The sequence below is a fragment of the Mesoplodon mirus genome (genome assembly GCF_964341445.2).
Source record: "Mesoplodon mirus genome assembly, chromosome: 19".
Classification (NCBI taxonomy): Eukaryota; Metazoa; Chordata; class Mammalia; order Artiodactyla; family Ziphiidae; genus Mesoplodon; species Mesoplodon mirus.
The window spans coordinates 29,197,967-29,217,478 of NC_138995.1; the positions used below are offsets into that span (position 1 = coordinate 29,197,967).

The window sequence follows — 19,512 nt, forward strand, 5'->3', positions numbered from 1 at the left end:
GATATAATATGTGGAGTGTTTAGCTCCACATGGTGCTCAATATGGTGCCTCAATATGCATAGTAAGCACCCAGCAAGTGGTGGACATTATCCATATTAGCCACTAGTAGTCATCTGGTCAACCTATGTGAAAACTGAAGAGACACTTTTGTGAGTTCGGAAAGCTAGTTATTGGAAGAGCTGGAACTAGGAACCATGGGGCTCTTAGACCAGTGCCTCTTCCCCTGCTTCAGCTGCTCCTGTGAATAACATTGCTCATTCAACAATCATTCTACTAATAAGTCTCCAGATCTCTCCAAGAAATTACTTTACTTGCAGATAAGCAAGTTTGCAAACTCATTTGGTATACTACTGTTTTCCCAGGCTTCTAAACTATTGCCCAATTTTCAGTCCCAGGATAATAAATTGGGAAAGTCTTTTTAAGAGCAACACCAACAGTCTTAATCCTGCACTGAACCAGTTTCAGCCAGGGGTGGGACTTGCTGGACTCCTTGCTTTTTTCTGAGATCACCTGGGGATTTTCCATCCATTAGTTGGTGTGACCCTGAATGATCTCCACCCCTCAACCTACCTGATCCTGCCTCCTGGCCCCAATCTAATTAAAAAGATAGGCATCTCCATGAGCTGCCTTCTCCCAGGAAGCACTGGGATTGGGTGCAGGGCCCAGGGTGAAGATTGATGTTTGTGACTCAGCTGGTCCAAGCCAACACCTGGAACCCATGTTAATCAGAGGCAGCTGCAATTTAAGAAGCACAGAACGGAGGCTAACACTGAAGCTGGGTGTCAGGTAGGAGCTGTGGGGATCCCGGGCTCCTGCACAGTCCTCCCCTGACCTCCTGAGTCTCAGACTTAGTTGCATGGTTGGTAAGAGCCAACATGGTTAGGGCCGTGCTCTGAGAGCTTTCCGAGTGCCATCCGATTTAAGCCCTTGACAAACCTGTTCCCATTTTACCCTCCACGGAAATGTTAGCAACTTGCTAGTAACTTGTCACATTACTAGTAAGTGGCAGAGTCAGACTGTGAACGTGAGACAGGCTGGAACCTGGGACCCTTTGCTGCAGTGCTTGCACCTGAACAAACCTCTCCTTGAGCAACAAAATACAAAGAAACTATAGGGGACTAAAAATAACTGCGTGCATGCACAGTTGAGGCAAATTATGAACAAGATACAAAAAGACCAAAAACCCACACAGCACCAGCAAAGGGGTGGGCATACCACCTAAGCCACCCCTTGGGCTGACCCCCGGACCCACCCCTACCCTCACCCCATATAAGGAACCAGCTCACCCCCCTTCAGGGAGCGAGCAAGGGAACCCCCATCCTGCTGCAGCAGGAGCCCCAATAAAGTCTTGCCTGGGGACTTCCCTGGTGGCGCAGCGGATAAGACTCCGTGCCCCCAATGCAGGGGGCACAGGTTCCATCTCTGGTCAGGGAACTAGATCCCACATCAGGGAACTAGATCCCACATGCATGCTGCAACTATGAGTTCTCATGCCACAACTAAGGAGAGCTCTCGAGCCGCAACTAAGACCCGGTGCAACCAAGTAAATAAATATTAAAAAATAAAAATAAAAATAAAAGCCTTGCCTGAATTTCTTGTCTGGTCTCTTATCAATTTCTATTGATTAAGGAGGCCAAGAATCCCGGTCGGTAACCAAGGCAACAACTTGACTTCAGAGCCATTCATTCATTCATTCATTCAATAAATATCTCCTGAATGTCTCCCATGTACAGGACACTGTTCCAGGCACTTCATATGTCAGTGAACAAAAGAAATGATTCCTTATTGGATCACGGTGCTTAAATTCTAGCAGGGGGCGACAGCACATAAGCTTTACAAATAAGTAATTTACTTCATTAGAAGGTGTTAAATGCTATGAAAAAAGAAAAGATAGAGCAAAGTATGGGGGATCAGGAGTCCTGTGGGTGTGAGGTATGTGTTGCAATTTTAAACAGGGTGATCACGGTGGGCTTCATGGAGACAGCAATATTTGAGCAACAGTTTAGAACAAAGAAAGAAGGGAATGAGCCATGTGGATATCTGGGGAAGGAGCATCAGTGGCAGAAGGAGCATAGAATAAGTTCACATTGTGAGAATTAACAAGGGGTCAGAGGGAAATAAAGGTGGGGGTGATGGGGAACCCTCTGGAGTGACACATCTACATGAAATGCTCTTCGGAGGTCACAGAAGCTGAGAACTGAAGGATGAGGGGCCTGGCCATGTGAAGAATTGGGGGGAGGGTGTTTCCGAAGGATGTTGTTGTTTTCAGATCTCTCAATATCCTGGTCACCCTTAGGTGTGGGGTGATATAGAGAAACAGAACAGTGGGAGATATACATATACACAGAGAGAGAGAGAGATGTTAGGAATTGACTTACATCATTATGGAGGCTGAGAAGTCCCACAATCTGTCACCTGCAAGCTGGAGACCCAGGAAAACCGGTGGTGTAATTCAATCCGAGTCTGGAAGCCTGGGAACGGAGGAGCCGATGGTGTAAATCCCAGTCCAAGTCCAAAGGCCGGAAAGCCAGGAGTCCGAGGGCAGGAGAAGGTGGATGTCTCAGCTCAGGCAGAGAGCGAATTCACCCTTCCTCTGCCTTTTTGTTCTACTTGCACCCTCAGTAGATTGGATGATGTCCACCCACAATGGTAAGGGTGATCTTCTTTACTCAGTCTTCTGATTCAAATGCTTATCTCTTTTGGAAATATCCTCACAGACGTGCTCAGAAGTAATATTTAATCAGCTATCTGGGCATCCCTGAGCCTGGTCAGGTTGACACATAAAATTACCCATCACGGTGGGTGGGGGGCGGAGATTGTTCTCCCAGCTCAAGCCTAAATCCCGAGGAAATCTGAGGCCCGAGGGGAAATGGCGGGGAGGCAGCTTTGGCTGAGTGTGTTGGGATACGCATCTCACCTGGCACTGAAAGCCCGAGATAGTGAGGCCTTGAGTGGGGTCAAGGCTAGGGCCTAGGCCAGACATGTCTGAGGCTGGAGTGCCCTCAAGCAAAACAAAAACAAACAAACAAGAAATAAACAGTAGTGCTAGAGATGGTGGGCTCTGTGATCTGAAATTGCATGAAGCCACTGTTGAGAACCAACCCGGGCTTCACGTTAAATACCTTGGGATGTAAGATTATATCGCCTCCTCTTTGGACTCCTCTTTCTTCCCTTTTTCCCTTCCTTCAACTTTACTGAAACTTAAGACTTGTGGGGCAACACGTAGCAAACTTGCAAAAGCCTGGAGAAAGCTAGCTCAACCCCTTATTGGAGGCCACTTGGAAGCTAGTATTTTGGGGGTGGGGAGTTTCCAACCAACATTTTAAACTGCTTTGTCCAGCTCAGATTTAGAAGAGGCTCAGCTTTGCATGGGGGAGATTCGGAGCAAGGTCCACTCTCGCCTAGCGAGTCTCTGTCTCCCCCGCTCAGCGGAACCAAAGCCTGGGGACTCACCAGACCTGCCTTCCTTGGGAAGCAGCCTTGGGACCACCTCCAAAGAGGGAGGGCTGCAAATCCTACACAGGTATTGACTCTTTAATCAAGAGAAATTGATGAGGCCAGATGAGAAATTCAGGCAAGCTTTTACTGGGGCTCGTGCTGCAGCGCAAGGGAGTGAAAACGAGAAACAGGTGCCCTTGCTCGCTCTCCAAGGAGGGTGGGCTCATTCCTTAAATGGGGTGAGGGTAGGGGCCGTTTGGGGGGTTGGGCCGGAGGGGTGGCTTAGGTGGTCTGCCCACTCCCACGGTGGTGCTGTGTGCAGAGATCATGGGCAGTACCCTGATTTTACTCTTGGCATTTCAGAAATGGCAGTTGGTTTGTGGCCCTTTTAAAGTATCCTGCTGTTCATAATTGCCCCGACTGCGCATGCGTGGTTATTTTTCGTCTCACAGTTTTGTTTTGTTTTTTAATTTTTTGGCCACGCTGTGCGGCATGTGGGATCTTAGTTCCCCGACCAGGGATCTATCCTGTGCCTCCTGCACTGGAAGCACAGAGTCTTAACCACTGGACAGCCAGGGAAGTCCCTCTTATAGTTTCTTTGTAAATGAAGAGATGTTTGTCCAGGTTCAAGTGCAAGCACTCTGGTAGAGAGTCCCAGGTCCCAGCCTATCTCAGTATCTCTTTTAAAAAAGTGGAAATTGGGTGTGAGAAGGTGATAAGATCCCTTTGGGAGGGCTTGTGGAGGAAGTTCCATTCTTGGCAAGGAAATAGGTGTTCCAACCAAATGCCAGATGCTAACTTCTCCCACCTTCACCTTTCAAATATTTTACTGCAGGAGTCCTGGGATAATTTTTTTTTTCACTGTCTCTAGATGAGCCTTGCCCCTGTGAAGCCCAATATACCCATGTGAAAGGTGCTTGCACTACAAGCAGGAAAAGTGAGGCTTCCCCATGGGGGTCGCCATGTGACTGCCCTGTCTGAAATGCCATTAGCAATCCTTTCTCCTGCTTCCTTAACCCTTGACCAGTTGTCTAATGCTGTCCTTTGTTCCTCTGTTTCCTAGGGACTAAGTGTCTTGATTTGCTGAGTGAGGACACAGACTTATTAGCAAAGGACATGAACTGTTCTGTGTCCGGCTTCTGTGGCTGCCGGCCACATCACTTCAATCTCTGCCTCTGTGGTCATGTCGCCTCTTCCTCTTCTATTCTCTGTGGATCTTCTAAGGATGCTCATCACTGGATTTAGGGCCTATCTGGATAATCCAGGATGATCTCACCTTAAGATCCTTAATTTAATTACATCTGCCAGTCCCCTTTTCCAAATAAGGTAATAGTCACAGATTCCAGGATTTGACATGGATCGCTCTTGAGGGGCCGTTTTTCAGCCTACCACAAGTACAAGGGAGTCAGAAACCCAGCAGAAGGAACAGATGAAAGGAGATCCGCTTCCCTCTGAAGCTGAGATGCAGCCACCTAGCGCCGCTACCCTTCCTCCGTCCCCAAACTCCCACTAGTCACCCCAGACCTGCCCTCTAGGCCTCCCAGAGCAGGTCTCTCCCGAAGCCAGTTTGCGAGGGCCCTTCTGGTGGTGTTCTCTCCCCATGAGACACACAGAGAACGGAGTCCTAAAGCAGCACGCTGGCTCAGCAGCCCACTTGGATGAGGAATCATAGAATAAGGAATAAGGGGGGTGGAACGGATAAGAGGCAGGGAAGGGCTGGGGAGTAACAAAGCCTTTTTCTCTCCCTCCGCTTTCAGAGGCGGGCAGTGTGCACTGTCTGCGGGTAGGCAGCTGCGGCGGTACACAGGGGCGGGCAGGCGGGCGGGGCAGTGTCCCCCCCTGCACACGGTGGGAAGTGGGTGGCTGCGCGCACCCGGCTGTGCGCGAGGCAGCGGGGGTGGGGGTGGTGGGGGCAGCGCCCGAAAGTGCACACGGCGGGGGAGGGGGAACGGCTGCCGCAGGGCGCGCTTCCGCCCAGGCTGGTGCTCCCAGACGGAGACGCGCGCGCGCCTGGAGCGCTGTGCCTACGCGCACCCGCCTGGGGCTATAAAATCCTCGCCACCTGCTGCCGCTAGTGCGTCCAATTGCCCGAGAAGCCAACTCACCTCCTCCGGCGGCAGCTCCTCTCGACATGGATCCTGAGACCTGCCCCTGCCCTACTGGTGAGCCCCCGCCCCCATCCTGCGGCACAGCGTGCCCCTTTACTTGCAAAGAACCCCATGCCCTATGCTTTTGCTCAAGGACATTTGGGGAAAGGGAGCCTTATTTCCCCCAAGGGGCCTGGCCCCACCCCAAGTTTTACCACTTTAACCCTTCCTGTGGCACCTCCCTCTCTAGGCGGCTCCTGCACCTGCGCTGACTCCTGCAAGTGTGAGGGATGCAAATGCACCTCCTGCAAGAAGAGTGAGTGTGGGGACCCCTCTGCCCTTCCCCTCCCCGGTGTGCTCCCCGGAGCACAAGGCCTGTCCATGCAATACAGAGCGACCCCTAGGCCCCCTGTTACATTGCTTTGACTCTTACTGTAACAGAACCACCCGGGAGGCCTTAAGACTCAGTTGCAGGGGCGGCCCCTCCCTCAATGATTGTTACCTTAGGCCCTACGGTGGCAAGATGTTTTTGTAAATTCCCGGAAGATTCTAATGGGCAGTTGGGATTGAGAACTGCTATCCTGGTCCAATTCCTCCCCTCAAAACCTCCAGTGCCTGGGGAGCCATTAGTGAGGCTGGGGGTTAGCTCTGGAGTTGGGGTCCCTTGGGCCATCTCGGGCCTTTGTGGATACCCTCGATTTTACCTCCCCTGAATCTCCCCGAAGCAGCTGAACACGCAGGGGGAGAAGGAGGTGGGGGGAAGGCACCCTTCTTCTTTGCGTGTTAGACTAGGCGTGGAGCACCCCACCCCATCCCCCCGCCATGAATCTCCTGGACTCCCTACACCTGTACCATCTCTGCTCCTGCAGCTTTATCCTTCAAGTCCATTTACCCTGGATGTTTTCTCCTCCAGGCCTACAACTCCCCAGCGTGGGCCTAATCCCCCCATCCCCGGGAGTCCTGTGCTCACAGAAGGGGCTGTGGGCTAGTTACTAGGTAATCCTCTCCCAGGGTAGCCCAGAGCGTAGCTGACACAACAGAGATGCTGAGTCAACCCAGGTGTGAGACTAGGAAGGGGGCAGTGACCTCTGGCATCCCTCCTTTTCCCCCTCCCTCTTGATGGGGACAGATGGGGGAGGAGAGGCCATCAGACTGGGTGCCCCTATTTTATCTGCAGGCTGCTGCTCCTGCTGCCCCGCAGAGTGTGAGAAATGTGCCAAGGATTGTGTGTGTAAAGGCGGAGAGGGCGCCGAAGCTGAGAAGTGCAGCTGCTGCCAGTGAGGACGTGCCCCGTGCAAAACGTGTGTAAATATTGCTGGGTGGCCCAGCGCCACCTGTCCCCGTGGTGAGGCTCGGCAGTGTGTCCCCTTCCCCTGCGAGCCACTGGCAAGTGACAATAAATCCTATGAATAGCGTAAACCAAGGACCGGTCTCTTCTTAAAGGGGAAGGACATGGAGGGTAGAAGGAGCCTCATCTGAGGGGACGGCTCAGTTGGAATATAAAATCCTGAGATTGGCCACTGGTCTTTCTGGAACTCGGATGGAACTTTGGGCGCTGAGGACATCCTCCTGCACCTTCATATGGCACTTGACCCTCTTGCCAAGTCAAGCTTAACTCTGGGGAAAGAGACCAGACCCATATGGGTCTGGTCTCTTTCTCCTGCCTCTCAGCCTCACTCTCTGCATCTGTACAATGGGGTTGGGGGAAGTTAAAACCAGCCCCCAGCCCCAAAGGCCTGCTGTTTCTGGAATTGTCTAGCTGCTCCTGCAAAGCTGCCTGTTTTCAGGGTCATTAGAGGAGAGGCCAGGAGGCCTGGGGCCTGTCTTGGGAAACCGTCAGCTTCGTTTCCAAGGTCACCGCCCTGAGCAGCCTGTCTCCCCAAACAGATCGTTCAGCTCCTTTTCAAACCTTCTCATTTGGCAGTTTGTGTCCAGCTCCTTCCTTCTTCAAGGGGAAGTAGGGTAATGAGTGCTTTAATCCACGGTAGTTGTGGTGCAGTCCTTGATAAAAGGGAACACGCAGATCTACCTGGGTTGAATGGAAAAGAAAAACAGAATTCTGGCAGAGAAAAGTTTCCCAGTTAAGAGAACACAGTGCTGCTAACATGTCAGTTTTCCTCCAAGTTATTTTATCAGGACAGTCCATTCAAAAGCCCACCAGGATTTTGTTTCTTAGCCTAACAGGCTGAGTTTCAAAAAACAGAGTGCCAGAAAAGCCAAGCCAGTTTTGGAAAGGAACAACAAAAGAGGCTTGTTCTAACCACATACCAGTACTTGTTCTAAAGCTCTAGGAAGTGGTGTCGGCTCAGGAATAGAACAGTTGGACAGAGAGGATAGTTCAAAAATAGACCTCAGTGCAGCTGCAAGTAAGAGACATGAAATCAGCAGTGAAAGGATACACTAGTTAGTGAAAAGTGCTGAAACAATGGGCTATCCCTTTGCATATCAGATAAAAAATAATTTCCAATTGACTTAAACACCCAGGAGCAAAATCAAAGCTGTAAAAGAATTTGGAAGAGGAAAATAGGAGAATGCTTATTACTTTGGGGTGGAGATACCTCTTTTAACTAAGACACCAAAAAGATTGATAAATGTGAGATTATCTCATACAAAGTTCTCTTAAGTACGTTATCTTACTTGATCCTTACAACTCTAGAAGAATGGTATGATTATTAAACCAATTTTACAGATGGGGCAATAGGGCTTAGGGTAATCTGCATGCAGTCTACTGAAAGATAAACTGAGGCATATTAAAATTTTTAAGAGTTGATTTGAGCAAATATCTATTCAAATCGGGCAGCATCCAGTGTAGCAGATAGAAAGGAGCTCAGAGGAGCTGCACAAAATGAAAGACTTTAGCTAGAAGGGAACAAGGAAGTCATAACAGGCAAAAAAGCAGGTTGGTTATTGCAGTTACTTTCCTTCAGGGGATGGCAGAGGCCTCTCAGGCAGATTACCTAACTAGTGCTGATCAGGTGATTCCTGCTTGGTTAAAGATTTCTGGGAGAGCCGAAGTCCCTGGTGACATGGGGCTTAGCATAAGCAACTCCATTTTGAGCCTGCTGTCTTGTGCTTAACAGGCGACAAAGCTAGAATGTGGTAGAGCCAGGATTTGAACCCAGGCTGTCTGACTAAAGTCTAGGCTCTTAAACCTAACCACGCTTGTCTTCTCTGCTTGTTTCTGGCTTGCCTTGTGTTACAAAAAGCATCAAAGCTAAATTACCTCACACCCATTAGGATAGTGTCTGTCCCTTTGGGCTGCTGTAACAAAATACCACAGATTGGGCAGCTTATAAACAACAGAAATTTATTTCTCACAGTTTGAGAGACTAGAAGTCTGAGTTTAGGGTGCCAGCATGGTTGGGTGAAGCCCCTTTTCTGGGTCAGAGACTTCTCATTGCATCCTCATATGGTGGAAAGGACTAGGGGCTCTGTGGGGTTTCTTTTATAAAAGCACTAATCCCATTCATGAGAGCTCTACCCTCATGACCTAAGCACCTCTCAAAGGCCCCAAAGGACACAAATATTCAGACCGTAGCAGATGACCAGTATCAGGAAGACAAAGATAACAAAAAAGCAAAATAAGTGTTGGCAAGGATGTGGAGAAATTGGAACCTTTGTGCACTATTGGAGGAAATGTAAAATGGTGGTTCCTCCAAAAATTAAAAATAGAATTACCTTATGATCCAGCAATTCCACTTCTGGGTATATACCCAAAAGAACTGAAAGCAGGGTCTTGAAGAGAAATTTGGAGGGTATTTTAACAGTAGTTACTCAAATTTAAAACGTACATACCTTCAACCCAGGAAGTTCACTGTCCCATCGTTGGTATCAGCAGAAGTCTCAAAACAAGCTAAATATCCTTCAGGAGTGAAGTATAAAAATGGTCATAATGAACATCTGATAAAAACACATCTGCAGTGGAAAGACCACCACATCTTACCATTCAGTGGGGAAAAAACCCCAAGGTGTATGTATAGTATAATGCTAATCACATTAAAAGGGAAATTTATATATGTGTATATGTGTGTGTATATATATATATATGGGCAAGGGTGTCTCTGATGAGCGTGTGCATGATGGTAGTGACAGAGGTGCTCAGGGTGTCGGTGATTTGGAAGGAGATCTTGCAGAGGTAGGCTAGTTCGTCACCTCCACGATGTTGATGATCTTCTCACAATAAATATATCTATTTTTTCTATCCCACCATCTAATGCCAGAATCCACCAGCCTCTGTTCCTATTGCCATGGTGACAGGAAACTATCTCCCAAGGCGGTCCCTTCCAGTCGTCACCAGCTCTAATTGCAAGAAAGGCCTTTCCCACCCAGAGCAGAATCTTTATTCCTGGTACTGCCCTTGGGACCACAGAGCACAAGTCTATTCTCTTTTTTTCAGCATGGCATCAACATGTAGGTGTGGCACCAGAAAGTCCTGGGTTCAAATCCCCACACTGCCACTTACAGCTGTGTGACCCTGAACAGGCCATGTAACTCTTCAGTGCCTCATCTGTAAAACGGAGATACTAACAGCATCTGCCTTGTAGGACTCTGCCGAGGTCTAAGTGAAATAAACTCAGAATGTCCTGATGCATAGTACGTGCTCAATATTATGCCCCATGACTACTATGGCAGATGAGAGATAATTGCAAACATGTTGACTCCTTCCATCAAGACCTGGTGTTTTCATCCCTTCCCCTCGAATCTGGGCAGGCTCTGTGGCTTCTTGACCAATCAAAAGTGATGAAAGTGACCTGTGCTAGTTTCAGGGCCCAGGGCTTAAGAGACACAGCTACCACTCCTGTCTCTTGGGAGTCTCACCCTTGACGCCCTGAGTCAAATGTAAGGAATCTAACTGCCCTGAGGCCACCATGCTGAAGAGGCCACAGGAGGGAGCTCTGGTCTTTAGTTCCAGCTGAGCTCAGCCCTCCAGCCACGCCTGCTAGAGTGCCAGACACTTGAGTGAAGCTGTCTTAGATCTTCCAGACCAGCCCATCCACCAACTGAATGACACCAAATGACCTCAGGCAGTGATACATGAAACAGAAGAATCACCCAAATGAGCGCTTCTCAAATTCCTGACCCACAAAACCAGGAGCGACAATAAACTGGTTGTTGTTTAAACTGCAGTTTTGGGTGATTTGTTGCACCGCTACAGGAGCAACCACTGTCCACATATCCGAAGGTAACTGTTTTCTTGCAGATTGGACCTGCCCACCCCTCTCAGTTGTTGCTCACATGATGGGGTTTTGAGTCTTAGGACTATTGTGATCAACTGTCTTCTGGACTGTTGAAGCCCAATAATGAATACAGCCCTCAGGGTGGTCTGCCCAACTGTGCCAGTTAAGAATCTATCCAGAATGATTTAAACAAAAAAGGAAATTTTGGACTCACAGTGGCTTCAGGCTTGGCTGGATCCAGGTGCTCCAATGATATTGTCAGGCTCCATTTCCTTTACGATAAATTTATTCTCAGGCTCTTTCTCATGCAGACAAAGGCTCTAGAAACTCAGCTTCACACGCTTTCAGGTTGAAGTCTAGATGGAAAGGGTATCTGTCATTCTCCTAGCATTTCCAGGAGGAGTTCCATTGATTCTCTCTGGTTCATGGCTAGGTGACTCAATCAGAGCCAATCACTATGTCCAGGAAGATGGAATTTCCTGGGAGCCCATGAATGGGGCCTACTCCATCCATCATCTTAGTCCACGTGGACTAGGAGTAGGGAAGGGTGATTCTACAAAGGAAACCTGGGGGTATTGTCACAGGGTAAGGATGAATGGATGATTCAGCAGCAGAACTAAAAATATCCACATTAGCAGTTAAAAAGAGATGAAAAATCACCTCCCTCATTCTGGATGGCATACTTCTATTAATGCAGACTAGGGCCACATCATTGCCTCATACTGATAACTCACACCAAGTTTGCAGAGGGGTGTTTTTCCTCATCTTATGCTGCTTGGCTTCATTTTCCTCACTTCCTACCACATGTGGACTGCAGGCATTAGAAAGTCCTCTCTCTCCACCTCTGTCCCACAAGGCTTACAGGGGTACAGAGATGAGCAAAACTGGGCCTGGGCTGTCCTGCACCTTTGCTGATTGGTCATCCCTCTCCTCTCAGAGTCAAAATGACTTAAGGGAGACAGCTTAGACCGGAAAACAAATTTTACTGCCAACACAGATGGCCCAAAACCAGGGCTTGATTCAATACTTTACAGGGCAAAAACAAGTGTTATTTTCTCCTCATTGAGTTGGATTGTTTTCCCTGAGTGGACAAGTGACCATCTGATTTATAAGAAACCAGGAATTTTGCACGTAATGTGGGTGCATATGTAACAACAAGAACAGCAAAATCTGCCCACCATCCAAAGAGCAGCCCTTCCATGTGCTCTCGGTCCACGGGGCTGCCAGACACAGCGAGATTTCTGAGACCTTGGCTCTAAAATCAGAGCATGTTTGCATGTGACCCTCAAATTCTAGTACAATCTGATCATTTGACAAATGAGTAGACTGATGCTCAGGGGAGTCCTGGCCCATAACAGGCCCAAGGTCACTCAGCAAGTGAGTGGCAGAGTGACCATTAGAATTTAGTCCTTCTGACAGTTCAACTCTCCTGCCCTGCTTGGAGTTTCTGAGTGAACACACAGGTCCCAGAGCGGTGAAAAACAAGTTTTTTACTTTCATTTTGTAATCGGTCCTAATGCTGGGGGGCAGGGCTGGGAAGGGAGGACACATCAGGGGATTTACCCCTATTAATTGATTTGACAAATATTTATTAAGCGCCAACTGTAAACTTGGCCCTGGGCCGAGGGCTGGAAGCACATTTCAGGGGCAGTGAGTGCTCTTGGTGTTTTCAGTGGCAGGTAGGTGTGGAGGGACAAAGATCCCAGAATCACACACTTTCCTATGTATTACAGACATGGGAAGTGCCAGGAAGGAAAAGGACAAGCTGTTTACCAGCACATTCCACAGGCATCCTGACCTAGCACAGGGGTCAGGACGGGCTCCCAGGTGAAAGTGACGTCTGAGCTGAGCTGTGAAGACATTTCCACAGGACTTTACGGTAAATGCTGTGAGGACGGCCTGTCCTCCGCCCACCTCCTCACTAAACTCCCCACTGCAGCAACCAGCATTCCCTAAGCCTGCCACCAACCTTCCAGTAACCTGCTCTTCTGAAGACACACTCTGGGCAATCCCAGGATAATGATCTAAGATCCATTTCACAGCAGCCAGACATGTTCCAGCAGGGAAGCAGGATGTACCTCCCCAGAAAGGAATTTGGACCGCACTCCCACTCTTCCCCTCTGCATCCACTGGGGAAGAAAGTTCTTGTGAGGTTTTCCCTTCCAAATGTTCCATGGGAATGCCAACTTTCCATCCGGCTGCTTCTTCCATGGGCTGGAATACAACTCCTTCCTCTTCCCCTGCCTGGCGAAGACTTTCTCAGCCTCAGGCCCAAGGCAATGGCCCACCTGACTGGCCCACCTCCTCCCAGGCTGGACTGGGTCTCCCCTCTGTTCCCCCTGCCTCCATCCTAGCCATGACCCTGGTATTACTTTTCCCCACACACCCATGAGGCTGCCCCAATGACTATGAGTTTCCTGAGTACAAGGCTTGTGGCTTCTTGATCCTTATTCTCCCCTGTTGGTGTTGTCTACCCTTAGAGGGACTTCAGCATCTGCTGGGCCCACTGATTTGAACCAGGCTCTGCCACTCACTAGCTCTGCGACCTTGGGCAAGTTACTTAACTTCTCTGGGCCTCCATACTCTAAAATGGGAATGATGACTAGTCCTTACCTCACAGGGTTGTTAGAGGATTAAATGAGAGCTCGCACATGACACGCTTACACCTTCCCTATCACATGCTAAAGCACTCGATATACAGTATGTCATCAATAACCAGCCCACGGCTTTAATATGACGCTACACAATTTTTAAGCCTTGACGGGTGCAAAGAGGTTTTTTTTTTTTTTTTTAATCTGTCCTGACTTCCCACCGGTTTTCCCCCCCGAGCAGGGTCCGCAAGACCCACTCTCTTAACTACTCAGGTTCAAGCACAGGGCACCGGACGGACGCGGTGGGGAGGGTTGGGGTGGGGCGTGCTGGAGGAGGGGGAAGGCGGTGGCGGGAACTGCGCACACAGCAAAGGGCAGGGGTCAGGGTGCTCCGCGCACAGCCCGGGACAGCCCTGCACGCGGGGTCCGCGCTCTGCACCCGGCCCTCCTTCGCCGAGGCGCATGTAGGGCGGCTACTGAGAACTGGTGCCCGGTGGCCCGTGTGCACAGCTCGCTCGGGGCGCCGCGCGGGCCGCCAGTGACTCAGCGCGGGGCGTGTGCAGGCAGCGCCCGCCCCGGAGGGCTTTTGCACTCGCCCCGGCTCCTTCCCGCTATAAAGGCAGGCCACGGGCCCTCCGCTCCAGCACGCCCCCTCGACATCCTTGCTATCCTTTCGTGCCGCAGCCTCCGGACCCCAGCCTCCGCTTCCTCTCGCCATGGATCCCAACTGCTCCTGCACCGCGGGTAAGGAGATCTGATTCGGGGTTGGGTGTCAACTGTAGAACTAGAGAAGCAATTTCTGACTCATCACTCACTTTCCGGGCACAAATTGCCCCTTTCGAAAGCGTTTTGGTGTACCCGTCTCTATTCTAAGTTAAACTAGGAGATCCCGTGTGACTGATAAGGAGATCAGAGTTCGTGGCTTGCCCAGGTTCCCACGAGTTGGTTGTGGAACTGGGACTCAAACTCAGGCTCCTACACCCATGCCCGCGTTCGAGTCTCCGGGAACCGTTTTTATATCGGCCGTTCTCTTTGCAGGTGGATCCTGCCCGTGTGCCGGCTCCTGCAAATGCAAAGAGTGCAAATGCACCTCCTGCAAGAAGAGTAAGTGGAATTTTCTCTACATCTACCCCTAACGCGCCCACCCCCCCGCCAGGCCCGCCCCCACGCCCCCAGCCCTCTACACCACGGAGGGAATTTAAATAGGGCAGTAGGTGCCCCTTCCCTAGGGACGGTGGCGCCTCCACTGGAGAGGGTGGGAAGCCTTATTAATCCTTTGTTCCAAGCGCTCATCTCTGCCGCCTCCTTCCCTTCCCCAGGCTGCTGCTCCTGCTGCCCTCCGGGCTGCGCCAAGTGTGCCCAGGGCTGCATCTGCAAAGGGTCCTCAGACAAGTGCAGCTGCTGTGCCTGATGTCACGGAGAGCCTGCCCCGGGTGTAAATAGAGCAACCAGGACAAACCTACATTCCTCTTTTTTTTTTTTTGTCCTATAAAATACAAAAATGATTTAATAAAAGTGGTTGGCTTTATTCTGGCTGTTTTCCTTGACTTGACCAGAGCTGGGGTGAGGGACTGGACTAGAAGTACAGAGACTTGGTTTCTGGACCAAAATGTTAGCCCTTAACAAACCCAGTGCCTTGTTCAAGCCACATTACCCCACTGGGCTTCAACTTTTGTAAAATGGGAGAGCCTCAGGCCAGATGCTATAAGGACACTGGGCACATACAGGGTGCCCTCTGTTTTCAAGTCAAGGGTTGGTGGCACAGAAACTTCTCAATCCAGAATTCTCATTCTCCATGGTTTCCCTGTTCAACTTCAGTTCCTCGCTGGATTTTAGTCTTGAAAGTGACTAAAGGGGTGGAAAACTCCCTCACCTGCTTGAATCTAAATGGGGCGTCTAAAAAATCCCTGTAGGACCTCCCTGGTGGCGCAGTGGTTGGGAGTCCTGCTGATGCAGGGGACGCGGGTTCGTGTCCCGGTCCCGGAGGATCCCACATGCCGTGGAGCGGCTGGGCCCGTGGGCCATGGCTGCTGGGCCTGCGCGTCTGGAGCCTGTGCTCCGCAATGGGAGAGGCCGCAGCGGTGGGAGGCCCGCGTACCGCAAAAAATAATAATAATAATAATAATAATTTTTTTAAAAATCCCTGTGGTGAAGGAACAGACTTCATTTCCCATCCACTGCAGACCTAAACCTTGGTAAAAAAACAAAAACAAAACTATAAAAATGCCACAGAACAATACAAAGCCCAGGTTTTTAGATTCCACACGTGTAATTTCAATCAATATATGAAAAACAAACAAAATCAGAGATTTAAAAACGTCGCACACATGTTCATCAAAGGTGTCCATTGAGCACCGTTGCAATCTGTCCTTCCAAAATCCAGCCCTTGGCTACTTGAAAGCAGCAAAATAACTAGGGGTGTGGAGGGAATTACACAGTCATTTCCCATGAAGAGGGCATGTGCCTGAGAATTAGTTCCAGATGGACTATTTCATGTCCGCCCATGCTGGGTGACGGCAGATTCTGCAGTTTTGAGGGTGTGGTGGTGTTTATTAGGCAGGAGTGAGGTGCCCTGTGACTTGTAATTAATGCCAGCAATTAGTCCCCCTAGCTATTTGTGGAGGGAATGGCTATTTGATGTAAAATAAAAGAGAAAGACAAGTCACGTGGCCCAAGAGTCAAGACCATGCTTGCCCACAGTTGCCCTGTGTGAAGAGGGGATTTCAGAAACCAGCCTGTGCTGAGGGCATGGGCGTCTCAGTTCACAGCCTGTTTCGCCACAGATGGTATGGCCTGGGCATGTTACTCAACATCTGAGTCTCTATTTTCCCATTTGTGAAAAAGAGATTATATCTCTATGTGGGGATTAAATGATAGTGTCCTGGCTTAATAAGCAGTGGCCATTATGATCATTATGTCCACACTGACATTCAAGAAGAGAGAATCCTTTTAGCTCCCAACAAGCTCTTGGGGAAAAGCTCATTGGTTTAGAAGCATTATTCTGGGTTGGAGGTTAAGGGTGGGATTGGAAATTTGCTGATCCGGTGCCAAAGGGAGTATGGATGACCTCCAAAGAGACCCCCAGGACAAGATGCTGCCACAGCATTTGGACAGACTCAGAAGCCATTCCCATGCTTCATGTCATTTGATCTGCACAGGAACCAGTGACAGAGTGAATGTGCAGGGGCTGGAATGATTGTGCTGATTCCAGAGAGGGTAAGCAACCTGCCCAAGGTCACACAGCTCAGAGGTCAGAGGTCTGAACCTACACTACAGCTGACCTCACCCCCTGGCCACAGCTGGCAGATAATGATGTCACTGAATGCTAAATCCTGCCTCTCACTATTCAGAGTTAGAAGGACCTTTCGAAATGGACAGATTGTGCTCCTGGCTTGACACATGCGAAACTGAATTCCAGAGAGGTCACAGAACTATACAGACTGCCTGCTCAGTGCTCTTCCCATTGCTGCCTCTGTGCCAGCTTTCAACATCTTCATCTGTCATATGAAGTCCTGGTGTAAGATCGTGGGTGAGGGCATGATGCTGCAGTCAGCCTGCATGAGTGCCAATCTCACCTGCGTCACTTATAGCCACAGGACATAATCTCTCTGTGGCTCAGTCTCCTCCACTTTTAAAGGGGCAAAATAAAAGCATATGATTCAGAAGATTAAAGAACTAGTACATGTAAAGAACTTAGTATGGTGCTTGGCACGGGGTGAGTGGTCTACAGTGTTAGCCATTTATTATTATTATTAACATAGGGGGTATTTATTTACCTCTAGACACAGAAGCAGTGGTGGTGTGCCTAGCTGTGTGTCCTGTGTTGTCCTCATCAACTGATCAGCACTGGGGATTTATGAACCTGAGCACAACAGCCTGTGCCCTTTGCTACCACTTGCACCAGTATTTTACTTAACATTTTTCCTTTAATGATTTATATGTTTTAAAATATATTTGTATTCGCATTCTCCAGAGAAACAGAACCAGCAGGATGTAGGTAGGTAGGTAGATAGAGAGATAGATAAAGAGAGAGTGAGAGATTTATTTTAAGAAATTGGCTCATGGAACTGTGGAAGCTGGCACGACTGAAATTTATAGGGCTAGCCAGCAGCCTGGAAATTCCAGTAGGAGTTGATGTTGGTTGCAATCTTGAGTCTAAAGGCCGTCTGGAGGCCCAATTCCCTCCTCTTCAAGAGACCTCAGTTTTTCTCTAAGGCCTTCACTGACTGGATGAGGCCTTCCACATTATGAAGGGTAATCTGTTTTTCTCAAAGTCTACTGATTTAAATGTTAATCACATCTGAAAAATACCTTCACAGCAACATCAGGCTAGTGTGTGATCAAGGATTGGGCATGACAGCCTAAAACACGTTGGTACATAAAACTAACCGTTATAGACCACCACTTATCAAACTAGCACCCACACAACTTCGTAAACCGTACTTAATCTCCCAACAAAGACAATAACAAGGTCATACTTCTGCCTAATATGACACAACTATCCTACCTACAACTGAAAATGTATAACACTGTCCCCAAAGGAGGACACAAAGTACTTGGGTGATGGTCACTTTTGTACTTGATATCACGTAACAAATACTGTGATGTTAACAATACGTAAATACTACAATATAAAGTCAACACATTCTATGTTATATGAGAAGGGGATAAAAGAGGGAAGAAAACAAAGATATTTGCCGTATATATATATTTATATCAAAGTAATGAAGTACTCCCAACAATTATAGTTGTCATTTCTGTTTCTGGAACTGGTCATGTGGTTATAGCTGACATTTATAAACATCTTCTTACTCGACCTATTCTGTATTCCCTTTGCTCCCTGCATGCACCTCAGTTGGTCATGGTTCTTTACGATGCTGGGGTGACCCAAACCTTCATTTTTGAAGGGTCTGAGCCTTTATCAGTCCTGCCTTGATTGGGTTGTTATAGTGGTTTTTCACTGACTTTAATCACAGGGCAGGGTAGTACTAAGAGATGCCCTAAGGGATCTTCTCTATTCCATAGGCTTTTTTACAGCCATTGCAGAGTCTTAACCAATAAGCCTAGAGTAGTTGCTACTTCTTACAACTAGCTCCGAGCAGCATAATATCATCAGTGTACTGGACCAGTATGATGTCTTGCAGAAAGAAAAGGCAATCTAGGTCCTTGAAAACAAAATCATGACATGGGCCTGGAGAGATGATAAGCTTGAGGCTTATCTCTGTTTAAAAGATTTCAAGCAGTACACTGATGTTGAAGATACATCAAAGGAAAACTTTGGGCCAAAGGAAAACTTTATCTTTGATCTTCTTCCCTTGGGAAGCTGACTGGATTCAGATCCAGTGGCACTACTTCCCAGCTCTGTGACCCTGGGCAAGTTATTTAACATCCTTGTGACTTACCTTTCCCACCAGCCAAATGGGCTCATAAATAACAGTATTCCTCTTTTTGAGTCATTGTGAGGGTTGAAAGATAAAAAAAACGATTAACCAGGTGGGACACACACACAATACTGTCTAATGGTCAGTAATAATGAAAGGGAAACAATTATTTTTCTTGATATGCACATGCTAGATCTGCCTATCACCTAAAATGATCCCTCCCCTGAAGGCATCCCACTTTCTGAACAACTTCCCTGGAGTGAGGTGGGCTGGCTAGGCTGTGGAGAGTCTCTGGAGAGTTTTGTGCAAAGGATCCAGACATATGTGCCCATAAATCCCTTCAAACTTAAGAGAGTGGAGGAAGGATGGAGCAGACAGAGGCCAGCGTCCGCCTTGAAACTGAGACAGAAAAATAGGGCCTAAGTCCCTCTGGGCACAGGGAAAGGAAAAGTACTGGGAGGCAAACGTCACATCCGCGCTGGGACGCTGCACACAACTCCTTCGGCTCTTTCCACCGCCCCCTTCAAGCCAGGGACGTGAGCACAGGCCGGGGGGGAGGGAGGGGGAAGGGGGCCGCGGCGGGGGGACTGGGTTCCTGGAAGACTCCGGAACAAAGGTGACTGCCTACCTTGGGAAAATTGGGAAGGGGCGGGCAGGGAAGCTGGGACACCGAGAGCCGCCCGGCACACCGCCCCTCCGCGAGTTCTAGCGCCAAAGGGGCGGCCGCAGCGCTGCACACCGACCCAATCCTTGCTCACGGAACCCTGCGCTCGGCGCGGCCAGCTGCGCACAGCCCGAACGGGCGCTGCCGGCTGCACAGGCGCAGATCCCCGCGCCG

General features: G+C 49.1%; 2 protein-coding genes and 1 long non-coding RNA gene across 5 annotated transcripts; 2 read left to right on the plus strand and 1 right to left on the minus strand.

Moving 5' to 3' along the window:
* Window positions 1-2,378: 2,378 nt before the first annotated feature.
* Window positions 2,379-19,499, minus strand: LOC309795426. 3 transcript variants are annotated; one of them, XR_014292253.1, is made up of 5 exons: window positions 19,303-19,499; window positions 10,917-11,058; window positions 9,321-9,387; window positions 7,435-7,554; window positions 2,379-2,764 (listed from the first exon to the last, which is right to left on the minus strand). It is a non-coding gene; the product is annotated as an uncharacterized lncRNA (long non-coding RNA). The 3 variants fall into 3 exon arrangements; XR_014292254.1 differs by lacking the exon at window positions 19,303-19,499 and adding an exon at window positions 11,437-11,765; XR_014292255.1 differs by having other exon boundaries at window positions 2,383-2,471.
* On the plus strand, window positions 5,276-7,439 carry LOC309795417 (metallothionein-3). Its single transcript, XM_082607738.1, has 3 exons — window positions 5,276-5,600; window positions 5,776-5,841; window positions 6,703-7,439. Exons 1-3 carry the CDS (start codon window positions 5,570-5,572, stop codon window positions 6,804-6,806), a joined length of 201 nt encoding a protein of 66 aa, XP_082463864.1. The 5' UTR covers window positions 5,276-5,569; the 3' UTR covers window positions 6,807-7,439.
* Window positions 13,883-14,821, plus strand: LOC309795418 (metallothionein-2). The gene is made up of 3 exons (XM_082607739.1): window positions 13,883-14,037; window positions 14,332-14,397; window positions 14,613-14,821. Exons 1-3 carry the CDS (start codon window positions 14,010-14,012, stop codon window positions 14,702-14,704), a joined length of 186 nt encoding a protein of 61 aa, XP_082463865.1. The 5' UTR covers window positions 13,883-14,009; the 3' UTR covers window positions 14,705-14,821.
* Window positions 19,500-19,512: the final 13 nt, after the last annotated feature.